The sequence below is a fragment of the Macrosteles quadrilineatus genome, unplaced genomic scaffold, assembly GCF_028750875.1.
Source record: "Macrosteles quadrilineatus isolate MER2022 unplaced genomic scaffold, UCM_ALF_1.0 Scaffold_9__3_contigs__length_116548681, whole genome shotgun sequence".
Lineage (NCBI taxonomy): Eukaryota > Metazoa > Arthropoda > Insecta > Hemiptera > Cicadellidae > Macrosteles > Macrosteles quadrilineatus.
Window position 1 is genome coordinate 82,090,632 of NW_026542602.1, and position 13,953 is coordinate 82,104,584.

Below are 13,953 nucleotides of genomic sequence, written 5' to 3' on the forward strand. Positions count from 1 at the left end.
TATTCCAAAATAATTATAAAGCCTGCAGACAAAATAATTTCTATTCACAATTTGATTTCTACCAAAATATTTCCTTAAAATTAAATTTATATATTAATAATTCCGTTTTTGAATAAACTAGAGTACTAGTACTTAGGTTTGCTGCCACGGGGAAGACTTAAGTGGGTTATTAAATTTAAATAGTAGATAAATTTCTTTTAGTTACTGGTTTAAACTTTCTCTGTAACCATTCAGCGTATGGCGCTAAAATATTATAATAGCTTATTATGCTCTATAATAAAATGATTTAGTATAGATTTCAAAGTTTTATGCTTAGAGGGAGAAAAATGAGGAAACCCCCTTTCCTCTATAAAACCCAGTTTCCATAGTTCGTTCATACTGATTCGACATCCTTGTTCGAATAAACGTAGGTATAGGTTACAAGTTTGTACCAAATGTCATGAAAATCCGTTCTTTTTGACTTGGTTTGGCCTTTAGGGACAAATACAAAGTAAGTCTGTCTAGGTGTGTTACTATGATGTTCGTATGGTAATCCCGCACTTGACTTCGTCTCCCATGGGGCGACCACACTCGTCTGGTAAAATCATATTATCAGGACTAGTAACGCAATATTATTTCACTGCTAAAACAAAGTTTGCCAACACAATAAATTCCCTTAGTACTTCGGGGATTAAGTTTTGATGGGAGAAGGCTAGGTAAAATAATCAGTATTTTATTGGAACTATTTTCCCCTACATCGGGGAGTAATATAGTGTAATCTGCTCAATAGTTGCAACTGAAAGTTTTCTCTTTGTACTGTATTTTGTCATTTGCTAGTATACTGTGGATGGCTTTTTATAAACACATTCGACAAGTCTTTTGTTTAGGTCTACTTTATCCTTGTTATTTTGTTAGGCAACCTGTAAGACCAGTGTTAAATTATTTAAAATGTATAAATATTTTAACATTATTAAATTAGTTGTGTAGCGAAATACGAATTATGCTGAAATATGATGGCTGTCACCTATCACTTTTTAGGGCTATAAGTCCCTAATTCCAAAATTTAGTCAAAATCCTTCACCTGAATTGATAGACAAACAGACATAGCTCATATTAGAAATAGAGATAGATGATAAATAAGAGTATAGGATAGGATTTGCTATATTTTGGGAATAGGGCATTATTTTTTAAGTGCATTATCAATCAACTTACTTTTCTTTTTTTCAAAATGTTTATAAAAATATTATGTTTGTTTTCCCTACAAACCAATGTCTGGGAAACGGAGTAGCCTGTTAATACTTTTAGTGAATCACTGATCAAGTCAATGACTTGCATGGAAGGAACAAATATTAATAGATATGAAGGTTTTGAGTATGTCAATAACATGAAACTACTTGACCAATTGAGTTGATTTTTTCCACAAATAGAGCCATAGCACAAGGTTAATATTAATGTTTTATTTTAATACTCTCCTTTAACAGGAGTCTGGGGTCTGTCCTAACCGCTTGCAAAGTTCCTGTGTTATTCTCATAAATACACTTATTAGAATTAATAGCCAAATTGACATTTTATTACTTTACTTAACACTTATTGAATTGGCGACCATAAGGTATAAATGACATGTTTGAGAATTATTTTGTTATAGCTTTATCAAAATAATTGTGGGTATTTCATTTATGAGTTAATAAATTTAATTATTCTGAACACAAGAATAATAAACGGTATCAGCATTCTGACACATACTTTCTTTCCCCCATTAGCTTGTCAACAACCTTTATCATGGGTAAGCAATGAGAGTACAGTAACTAACTATGATATTTAATGGGTAAAATGGCAAAAGTTTCATTTCAACGTAGTTTTTACATGAATGGGTGGTTGTACCGGTTGGCTGAACCAAAACCGGCCTTTTTAAAAAAGTACGATTTTCTCTTATTTTATGGGTTTTTATGCAAAAATAACATAACTTACAATAATTTTAAAGCCGTATTTTTTACAGAAATTGGAGTTGTACCATTTTGTTCAGAATTTAAAGGGCTACAACATACTAAATTTGTATCAAAGTTGTTCGTCCCATTTATGAGAAAATCCGTTATTTTATGGGGGTTTTTATGGGAAAATCAACATTAAAAATCTAAATTTAAAAAAAAATGAAAAAAAACCTGGAGATATCATGGATTAGTACCTGAGTGAAAATTTAAAAACGTACGTTTTCAGGAAAAGCACTTTGCAAATTTTTTCCCCCTTTTTTCAAAACTTTTATTATTATTTTTATTTCATTAACATTTGAAGTTTCATAAAATGCCCATGGTAACGCAATATCTTTGGTATTTTTTTTTTTAAAGAGCATCTTTAGTGGAAAAACACAAAATCCTGTTACGACCATAACAGACGTTTAAATGAATATTAAAAATAGTTAATATTATTTTTATAACTATGTTTTGCTATAAACTAATTTACTTTTATGACCATTATACAATAAAAAGGTCACTGAGCTTTTGGTATATTTGGTCTTTCTAGAAAAAAATAAAAAACTCAAAAAATGAAAAAAAGCCAATAAAATCTTTTTAAGTTTGTATAACTCCGAAAAAACTTACCTGAGACCCGAAAAATCGTTATGTTTGTATAGAGGTGTGCTTCTTTTGTGTATAAAACATTGAAATATGACGATATTTTAATTTTTGAAATTTTTATGATAGAAATCATAAACGTGATGGTCAGGGACAAGCGGTACGGTCGTGAATTTTCTGAAATAATCTAAATCTTTCTAAACAATCCTTTAATTATACTGTTAGTTATAATAAAAATAAGTGTTTCAATTGAACTAAACTGTTCAAATTACAATTATATTAAAGTTATTGTCACGACCAAACACACTATAATCCATAAGGCTGGATTGGTCGTGAAAAAACCCGCGATGGTCGTGAAACTTTGGTCGTGAAATTACGTGTTATTTGGCTCTGTTCTGGCGGTAGCCCTGCACCTCATGTTCGAGGATACAAAGTGGACTTCTAGGTTAATCTAGCAATTGAAATATCTTATAAACAAAAATTAACACCATGTCTACTTCATCGAATGACTACGGTCATGGACACACCAAAATTACAAAAAACACAATCTTTCCTTTATTAATCTTGTAATTCCTCCTTTCAACTCGAAACGACCGGCACTACAATCCTGACGTACACCCCGAACTAGTCTCTAAAACCAACAGACTCCATCGACGCCAGGCTTGCCACTGTCGTGCTCCAAAGTTGAAAATTTTTCCCAAATGGTCGTGACGCAAAATCGAGGGACAGACTTATTTTGTCATGGTAGTCAGTTTGCAATGACAATAAAATTATAATATGCTCCTTTTTTGTAAGTTTAATAACCATTGATGGCATAAAAATATGGCTTTATATATTTCGGCATGAGTAATTAGTCTAAAAACAGCGTGAAAGTTGGAAAATGTACCCTAGGGACACGTCATGGTCGTGAATTTCGAGACTTTAAAAATACGAAAAAAATACCTAGAACCTATTTAAAACCAAATAAATGTGTGTAACATGTTGCCCCCGTCCCAAAAAATATTAAAACACATAATAATAAACTACAAATCCAGTATCTACGAAGTAAAAGGCCAGGGACATGAAAACGTACGTTTTTAAATTTTCACTCACCTACATAATAATAATAATAATAATAATAATATCTTTATTGCCGTAAAACAAATATAAAATTGCATGGCATCCGTCAACATTTAATACAGGTATAACAAGCGACAGCAAAACAAATAAATACAACAGCATAAAACAGATAATAATACGAATGATTAAAAAATTACACAGAACTTGTCATTTGATTGATTTAGAACCTCAGAGCAGCCGAACACCATCTACTCATTTGTGTCAAAAAACTCACCCACAGTGTAATATTCTTTATTAACACGTTGGGTGCTGATGACGGGAATTCCCGCAATTGCTTAACATTGAAATAAATGCAACTTTTATGTTCAAACATGTCGACCGCACGAATAGTGTTAATCAGATATCTTTTTAAAATCCGTTTGAACCTTTTTTCGTTCCTTTCTTTCCTTATTTGTTCAGGAAGACTGTTCAAAAATCTCACCCCCGTCTGAGAGGGCAAGCTTGAGGCTGCACGGGACCTGTTTTGGGCCAACCTATATTGTTCTCTGCCTCTAGTTGAATACGAGTGAATGTCCTGGCCTTGTGTTAGGCTGCATTTAAATTTGGAAAACGTGGCAGCTTCCAAGATATACAGAGAGGTAAGAGTAAGCAGGCCTAGCTCCCTGAAGACGGTCCTACAAGACTCTCGCACCTGTAGTTTAGCCACTATTCTGAGTGCTCTCTTTTGAAGACGGAACAACCTGTGGAAGTCCGCTTCTGCACATCCACCCCAAATTGCAATTCCATAAGAAAGATGGGGGTAAATAAGGCCAAAGTAGGCCATTAGCAAGACATTTTCTGGACAAAATTTTGAGAGGACTCTTAAGGCAAAACAGCCTGAAGATACCCTCGTGCAGACGTTGTCAAGGTGGTTACTCCAAGTGAGCCCCCGGTCAATGGTGATGCCCAGAAACTTAAAAGAATTGACTTGTTCAATTTGTGAGTCATCAATCATGACCGTTACAGTCTCACTTGGTTCACCGTGCCTGTAAAAACGGATGAAATTTGTTTTTTGAGAATTTATTTTCAAATTGATGTTTTCAAAAAATTGAACACATGAATTTAGATCTACAAAAGTTTTGATTTCTAGATTTGGAAGATTGTTGGCACTGCAACAGAGAGTCGTGTCATCAGCATACTGAACCAATTCGCTAGATCCAGATGCTGAAGACAGATCGTTAACGTAAATTAAAAATAAAATTGGACCAAGAATGGATCCCTGCGGGACACCATACTTTAACAGAGCTGGTTTTGAAAGATGATTTGAGACCTGCACCTGTTGAGTTCTGTTTGAAAGGTAAGATTTTATCCAATGCAACGGAACACCTCGAACACCGTAGTGTTCTAATTTTGACAAGAGGATACTGTGGTCGACGCAGTCAAAAGCCTTGGTAAGATCTAGAAAGACACTGAGTGTCGGGTGATGCTTGTCCAGATTCTCAATTACCTTACTGACAAGGCTATGCACTGCATCCACTGAACATTTCCCCCTTCTGAACCCGAATTGATCAAATGAAAAAATGTTGTGATGATTGAGGAATGCTAACAACTGAATCAAGAACAGTTTTTCAAAGATTTTGCTAAACATAGGCAAGAGAGAGATAGGACGGTAGTTGTTGGCATTGAGTGGGTCCCCCTTTTTAAAGATTGGAATAATTTTTGCCCTTTTCAGATCTTCAGGGAAACACCCACTCTTAAAAGATGCATTGACTGCTTCCGTCAATGGACGTAATATATGCTCAGACAGTTGCTTGAGAAGCCACACAGACATGCCATCGACATCTGTTGATCTCTTCGACGGTAGTTGATTTATGACAGTTGCAACTTCCTCCTCTGTTACGGGGAAAAGTCCCATAGACATAATGGGACTATCACCTATCACTGGCTGCATATTTCTCAAGGATGTCACATTTGAAATTGCTACTTGGGAAAAATAATCATTAAGGTAGTCACATTTGAAGGTTCTGTGACTACGCCACTGTTTATTCTTACATGAATAGGTTTTTCAGTTTTCTGGCCTTTTATATTATTGATCCTGACATTTTATGATTACATACCAAATTTAATCAAAATCGGACCACTGGTGTTGTCTGTAGCTCTGTACACATCCAGGGGGACCCAAAAGAGATATATCCACTCAAAACTCAAACTCAACAATTTTGACAAAAACAATACTTTCTTCATATACTATGGTATAGGAGAGAAAGTAATAATATAGTACAAGAAATAAACAACCCTTTATAGTAAAAAAAGCATAAACAATTTTTTTTTGAAAAGCCCAAATAATACCATGATTAAATTCATTCATTCGCTCCCTTGCAGCGTGAGAAATGAGGAAAATGTTAACAAATTAAAAAAAAGAACTACTTCAAAGATTTCTGACTGACCATGGACTTTATAATTTAGAATTGTTTATAAAAATATTATTTTTAGAAATTATTGCCTTTAAGAAAAACAATTAAATGGTTAATTTGGGTTACTCAACGTCTAAGGTTCCTTACTTAGCTGGAATTAAACAATTAAGGACAACAATATGTTATTCACACAATGCAGGCCGATGAAACCAAATTTTATTCTGAAATAAGTCTAGTATTAAGTTATTTGAAGATAAGTGATTTGAAAACTTTATTATTAAGTGCAATGGACAAGAATAAAAGAGTGTGAAACTAAGACAGTCTGTAATTCTTGTCCAATGCCCTTACTAATAAGGTGGTAAAGTAAAGAACACTGTCACTACTGTCACTCTTATTGTGATAGAATATTCTAACACAGCTACAAAGAAACATCTGGGAGGATATGATTTGAATAAAATTTAGTTATACACCGACATTGAACTTAGTTAACCATTCTGCATTAATACTGAAATGAATAAAAAATTATTCCGTCCAATTTAAAAAATAATTTAAAATTGCATTTCACTGTAGGAAAAGGTAAAATAAAACCACAAATTGGGTTCGAACATATACATTAATGTTTATTGGAAATGGAAACCAAATCCTTGTGTGACCAAATCAATTCAATGCACATTTTTAAAAGCTGTTATAATTTAAAGCATACACACCAAACATTCAGTTTCAATCTTCTAGTTCATTATACTCTACAATAGCTTTGGAAAACCAAAGCTTAATTAATATTCTTCAATACCATTAAGATGTTGACGTAAGAAAAAGCTGTTTGTAGAACCTGAAAAAAATCCAACACTTATAATAACCTTAAATTTAAGAGCCGTGTATATTCATATTCACATAATATTATCCTATGTTAATTAGAGCGGAGAGTCACTGTTGTTATTTTATACAGTGAACTGAACAATTAATTGTTGTTGGATTAATATGCCTAGTTTAGTGGTGTGACTCTGGTGTTTCTGGAAGTCTTTATCCCTTATCTCCTCTACATGCAGTCCTAATTGACACCCATACTTTATCTTATAAGGTTTATTTTTTATAATTTTTATCAACATTTATTTTACAATCTGTCTATTTATTAGAACAATACGGTATGTAAAATACTTAAAAAAAAATTGTCTGGAGCACACACCTGCCCATCAAAAAGTTTTTCTAAAAATTTGATTAACTTAATCATTTAAATAGGCCTAAATCCTTCATTTAGCTACAACACATAAACAGCACTTTTTAGTCAGGTTAAAAAACACTATGATTATTTTCCAGCAGATTAACCTGGAAAATATCCAAAAGCCTGTTTGGATGATCTAATTTTTCTTGGTACCAGACATGAGTTCTCCAATTTATTTTTTTGTCAAGAATAGGACCTAAATATTTAACATTTTCTACCTCCCTTGAAATAAAAATATATTATTAATTGATACTGAATGACTGGTTTCTTTTCTCAGAGTAAAAACAATATGTTTAGACTTGTTTTCGTTAACTTAGACTCTCCAATTTTTGAGCCAATGTTGGAGCTCACTCAAGTCAGCTTGCAGAGTAATGTAAGTCCACATGACTTAGTGCAGTGTCATCACTCATCAGCGAATGTAGCAACTGTGAGTTGGGGACCATAGGGATGTCTGATGTGTATATCAAATACAGCAAGGGACCAAGGACACTCCCCTGAGGTACTCCAGACTGTATCGACCTCAGTTCACATACAGAATTTTCGAACTTTATTTGAAAAAAAAATGATGGGTCAGATATGACTTCAGAAGGTTTATACAAACGGTTTTGGAGATACGTTTTGAGTTTAAACAGAAGTCCAACCTGCCCATCTTATCAAAAAACTTGTTGCACATCCAAAAATGTATAAGAGAAAAGAATTTATTGATAAAAATAACCCATGTGCCTTAAAAAATAAGGTTGCCAATGACACAGAAAAACGTACACTGAAAATAAGGATTATAACAGCAATAAGACTATATACCCATATACCTAACTGATTTCTCATTATAGTCAATAACTTTTAATGCTTCATGTATAATAATTTTCAAAAAGGATCTGTCCAAAATATCGTTTCCAAAAGTTCACAAATTCCTCCAGAACCAATTAACAATCCAATCACCTCCATTTTTCAAAAAATTGAAATCTTTCCTGATATTTTTTTATTTGTTTGGTACTATTTTTTGTTTTTTCCAAATGGGTTTTATAATATCCACTAATCTGTGAGCTTGTTTGAACGGTGGAATGTTATTTGCGGAATCCAAACTGATGATCAGGTATTAAATCTAATTCATCTACAGTGGTTTTAACCTTTTGAGTGCCTATTACATTTTCAAACAATTTGGATACTATAGGAAGCAAGTTTACGGGTCTATAAAAAGATGCCTTATTATGTGGTTTTCCTGGTTTCGGGATAACACCTATTTGTGCAATTTTCAGTTGAACAGGAAAATATTCCAATCGCAACATAGCATTAAATATAAATGTCAACAACAAAATACCTTTTTGGGGCAGTGGGCAGTTCTCTCAGAACTTATCCTTTGATGAGATTGTATCCAGGATTTTTCATAGCCTTAATTTCTTTGAAAATTATTCTTGAAATGTCTGAAGGATGTCTATAAGTTTTTAATATGATAGAAAGATCAAATGACAAACTGTGAGCATGTGCTTAGAAACAATACAAACTCCAAAATATGTTCAAAAAGTGTCTTTTTCCTTAGATGTTTCATTGGTGTTGTAAAATGTAACTGAAACTCCAGTTTTCCGTGTTCATTGTAGAATCATATCTACAAACTTGTAGAGGAACTGTTTTTTGTTGTTTTTTTTTTGTGAATTTAAATAGTTATTTGTGTAACTAGTGGTGAAAGTGGCACTTTGCTGCACACGAGAGCAATGTTTACGCGGAATGATCTCGAGTGCAGCAAAGGCCTTTTTCACTCGTGTTACACATTATATTTTTCCTACAGTCACTATAAAGCATATAAATAATTAGTCTTTCAAACACTATGCAACACGTTTTTAGGTTCAGCTGGCAACACAAATGGTGCCCTAGAGAAAGTAGTACCCGCGGTCCATATCACTCCGCTATTTTTCCTCAGCAAGAAATGTGCTCCACGTTTTGAGAATATAGTTCCGTATGTTTTTGTAATTTGAAGTGGTTTCCGCGCCTAAAAAAAATGCTTAAAAGGTATTTTCTTGTTTATTAAGATCGTAGGAAGGTTTTAAAAACGTTTAAAAGAAAAGTCCAGAAAGTTCAGAAATACCAAAACTATAAACACGAAATGACAGGTTAAATCGTAGTTATAATAGTCAATCAGCTGCTCATAGTATAATTATCATTAAGTGTTGCCAACCTATTTCCAAGCGTACACGGATTACGTGCATAATGGAACCACGCTGTTTTGTGTTGTTTCGTTGGAATCCTGATGTGCGGCAAAGTATAAACCGTATGGCAAAGTATAAACCGTACGGCAAAGTATAAATATGCAGCAATTAGCAGCGTTCTGTACTATAAACAGTACAAGGAAGCCAACTTTGTCGGGTGACTGTAGGAAAAGTAAATTTTCTTTCATTCTAGTTTCATCTGTCTAGTTAAATTGTAAATTGAAACAACTGGATGTTTTTCTTAGTCTGCTGGTTTGCTGCAATGAAGCTGTTTGTTTTAGATGTGTTCATCTCACAAAATTTGACACAGATACACAGACACTCCTAATGGATTTTACACCAAGCAAAGATGAATTAGAACTAGTGATAGGCGATTGCGAGATGTTTCAATTGAAACGTTTTGATTGTTTGAACCTCTCGACGTTGATTATACGTTGTTTTGTTGATTAACGTTTTGATTGTAGTTTTGCTTAGCGAGAGAGAGGTTTTATCAAGATTTTCGTGACAATTGTTTAGTTTCAGCACGGCTTTTCTCGTATCTCGCATTCGTCTCGTCTAGAGAACTGAGAGGCGAGAAGTCCTTACGTCTTTTTAACAAGATGTTCATGGCGATTGTTTCGTTAAGTGCGGCATCGTCATTTATTATCATGTAATTTCTATTGCATCTGCCGGGGATTGACCCCCAATAAAGTATATCGTATATCTTACTTCAAAACCAAGGAAAATTTTTGGATATATCACTTACTACAAAACTTAATACCACCCAATAAAAACTATTGACAAGACAATATATTTTACAAACAAAATGTTTGTATTTAAATCGAAATGTTTATAACGATACAGAAGGTTCTCATAAATGTTATGTTAACAGTATTATTTTCCATTACCCATTACTTAAAAATAATTTTCTATTTCTGTTGCTCTCTCTCTGAGTTGCTCAGTTCTCTCTGTTGCTCTCTCTCTCATATCGACTGAGTGACAAAAGTGCTTATTCATATATCAGCAGTATATGTAGTGCATAATAGTCTACTATTCTATAAGAATCTAGAAAAAGAACTAACACCCTCGTAACAAATCTCATAAAATGTAGACAGATGCAAACAGACGTTTAGGCTTAACAAATGCAAACCTCTCGCTAAGCAATCAAAACAATCGATAAGCGGAACATATCAAAAAGGAACATTTTGATTGTTCAAACATCTCGCAATCGCGCATCACTAATTGATTTAAAAAATCACTTGACCATTCATATAAATAATACATTTGTCATACAAGATTTAAATTTTCAGTGTATTCTTTTTAGTCTGTTAACAAAATATATTAAAGCGTATTTGACAAAATTATTTACATGTTCGAATGACAACATCGATGAGGTAACAATGCCTTTGAAGCTGATGGTGATTGGACAAATGGTCGCAGTCATCATGATGATCACTGACTTCTGGAACGAAACACTCTGATCTTCCCAGTGACTACAATACAGGCTGTTCCTGAACTGCTCACTCTGAAACATAACAAGCGCATCACTTTATTCCTGAGTGTTATTTACTTTCATCAAACAAAAGAATTAAATAATTATTTTATTAAAGAATTAAATAACACTTTGTAAATTAAGACTATCTTCATTCTTTACCAAACAATGTAAGGAGTTGTGATCAGGGTTGTCATCCATCCCAGTTTGTCAGGACAGTCCCGACTTTGGTCTCTAAGAAGCTATGGTTCCACAGACTGCAGAACTTTGCCGTGCAATGCGTAATTTTTTGCAGCGGAAATTACGCAGCATAAATCTGGAGGGGTAGTTCCACTGACTGCGGAAACAACGTTGCGGAAATTCAGTTCTGTCCAAACTAGCAATGAGTATGGAACACAAATATAATACCATAAATACCATAATATAATATTAGGTAATATTCAGACTTAATTATTTTTAATTGTGGTTGATTTTATTGTAAACTGATGTTAGACCTAGTTCTTAAAAATCACCTTAATAATTTTTTATGTGGATGGTGATAGTAAACATTAATAAAATAACAATTTGAACTTAAATTGTAGTTTTATTGGTACATGAATAAAAAATACAAGCCCCAAAAAGAAGGAAACTAAATTGATCGGTCACAATAATTAATTTATGGCTCTTCTCCGCTGGCGGAATCTGCTCTCCCACTGCTCTCAGACCAGTATGATTTGTCCGCCATGCGGAACCGAAAATTCGGGTCGCGGAAACTCTCGTCAGTAGAACCGCACACAGGGGAAAAAATCACACCGCATGGTGGAGATTCCGCAGTCTGAGGAACCATGCTATGCCAGTGTTCATGAATATTTTAGGGGGAAGGGAGGGCACGTCCCGATTTTCCCCTAACCAAAGGTGGCATCCTGTTGTGACTTTGAATTATAGTTAATAATTGCACGCATTTGAATAAACTCTTTTATTGAATGTAATATTTATAAACTGTAAATTGAAAAGCTAAACATTGAACTCCATTGTTTTATAATTAATAACAACAGCTGATCATATACAGTATAAAGGATACTACAATCTCCCCCACTTATTTTCAACTCATTTTGTATCATAGTCTTTAAGGTAATCTGGAGCTTTATGAGTGCGGGTTGAACATCATATTCGTGATCGTGGTGATGGTGGTTGTAAGTTTTTCTTCAGCTGGTAATCTGACTAATTCTGGAACTTGTTGTCTTGGTAATACGGGAACTTGCATTGGAACTTGCTGTTGCGGAAGTATGGATACTTGTATTGGAACTTGTGGAATTATGGGAACTTTTACTTGAGTTTTTCGGAGTTGGTCTATATGACGTTTCAGTGTTCTTCCAGAATCTAACCATACAATATAGTGAAGAGTCCCTAGTTTCTGTATAATCTCACCAAATGTCCCTATCTATATATTAATTTAAAACTGTTTTTTTGTCACAGCTAATTTGAGAGAACGGCTGGGAACTCGGTAGAGGTGTCTAAAGAAAGCTCTTGGTCTGTAGATGAGCCATCAAAAGAGAAAAAAGGTTAAAAAATAAATAAGTAAAAAAAATAAGTAAAAGACCAAAGAAGGTGTCACCCAAGGTGACCCTACTTAAAGAAATAGGTCCAAAATATGGATACTAATACCCTCAAGCAAAAAAAAAAAACCAAACTAATTGGGAACCATGATTTTGAAATTCCCAAAAAAGTTATGAAACAAATGGAGGGAATGGAAGTTGTTCATGGCAGCAAGTTTTTAGGAGGCTTTATCGGCTGCGAGGAAGAAAAGAAAAATTTGCAACAGAAAAGATCAATGCTTGGACCCAGCGTGTTGAAAATATTGCTGAAAAACACCCTCAATCAGCCCATACCGTTGCTACAAAATCATTACAAGCAGAATGGACCTTTTTTCCAGAGAGTAGTAAAAGTTTAACCAGAAATGTTCAGTCCAATCCAGCACACTATGAGAACATCACTTTTCCCCAATCTGTTTGGATTACAAGAAGGCCTATGTAAAGAAGAGCATGAATTACTTCATCTAACAGTAAAAAGCGGAGGAATAGGGATGGATGAACCAGTAGTGCAATCGAAACACATATATGAAACTTCAAAAAGAGGGTGTGTTAACCCCTTTTTTAACATAATACATTAAGTTGTATCATTGGGAAGTACAGGGAAATATGGGCAATACATTTAAACGATTTCGTACAATGTAGCTTAGTAGTATATTTTCCCATGTTGTTTTTAAGTAGAAAGTCACCCTTAAACGGTCATTCACTGGTGCACTCCCCTACTCATAAAGTTAACATGGGAGACTCCAGAGCCACTGGGGCGGAGCCCTTTTTACGGATCTGCACCAAACTTCACACAAACCTTCCCTTGGGGATATAGAACAAATTCCCAAAGTTTCATGCTGATGGGATAGACGGTTTGGTAACGCATAAAGGACAAACAAACAGACAAGCATACATTGGATTTTATATACAGGGTGGTAATAAAGTCCGAAGACAGTTAAATATTTTCCAAACGACAACAGATAAATCAATAAGATTTGGTACATCAACACCACACCTAAAAATCTACTTTTTTTAGGAAATATAAATTTTCTGTCATATCATGGGGACAGAAGGACTCCCGCAAGGAGTCAGAAGGAAATCTTAAATAGAAGCATAAGTTGGCATGTACATCAAATTAAAGGTCTTTACTAGCAGAATATAATGCCGAAAATTTAAACTCAAACGGACAACCGAGCCAATAATGACAGTTGTTCAAAGATTAATTTAATTTGCATTGCTATTATACGCTTACTCCTCAGCGCACAGCCCTAGGAATCGGAAGAAAATTGTTAACGTAAGCATAGGTCGATATGTACATCAAATTAAAGGTCTTCACTAGTAGATTACAATGCCGTAAATTCAAGCTCAAAAGAACGCCCGAGTAAAAAATGGCAGTCGTTCAAAGATTAAAAATGGCAGATTCAAGAAATGTTTGAACGGCCGCCATTTTGCGCAGGATCAACCTTTTGAAGTGCGGTTTGCAGCATTGTATTCTACTAAAAAATACCTTT

The 13,953-nt window shown here is 34.2% G+C and overlaps 1 protein-coding gene across 1 annotated transcript in view; it reads right to left on the minus strand.

Moving 5' to 3' along the window:
* Positions 1 to 6,750: 6,750 nt before the first annotated feature.
* Positions 6,751 to 13,953, minus strand: part of LOC129002831 (calcium/calmodulin-dependent protein kinase type IV-like) — a 74,925-nt gene continuing 67,722 nt past the window's right edge. The window contains exons 10-11 of the mRNA XM_054430911.1: positions 10,767 to 10,922; positions 6,751 to 6,827 (exon numbers count right to left, since the gene is read on the minus strand). Coding sequence (XP_054286886.1) covers positions 6,768 to 6,827; positions 10,767 to 10,922 — 216 coding nt within the window. The 3' untranslated portion in view covers positions 6,751 to 6,767. The remainder of the gene's footprint in view (positions 6,828 to 10,766; positions 10,923 to 13,953) is intronic.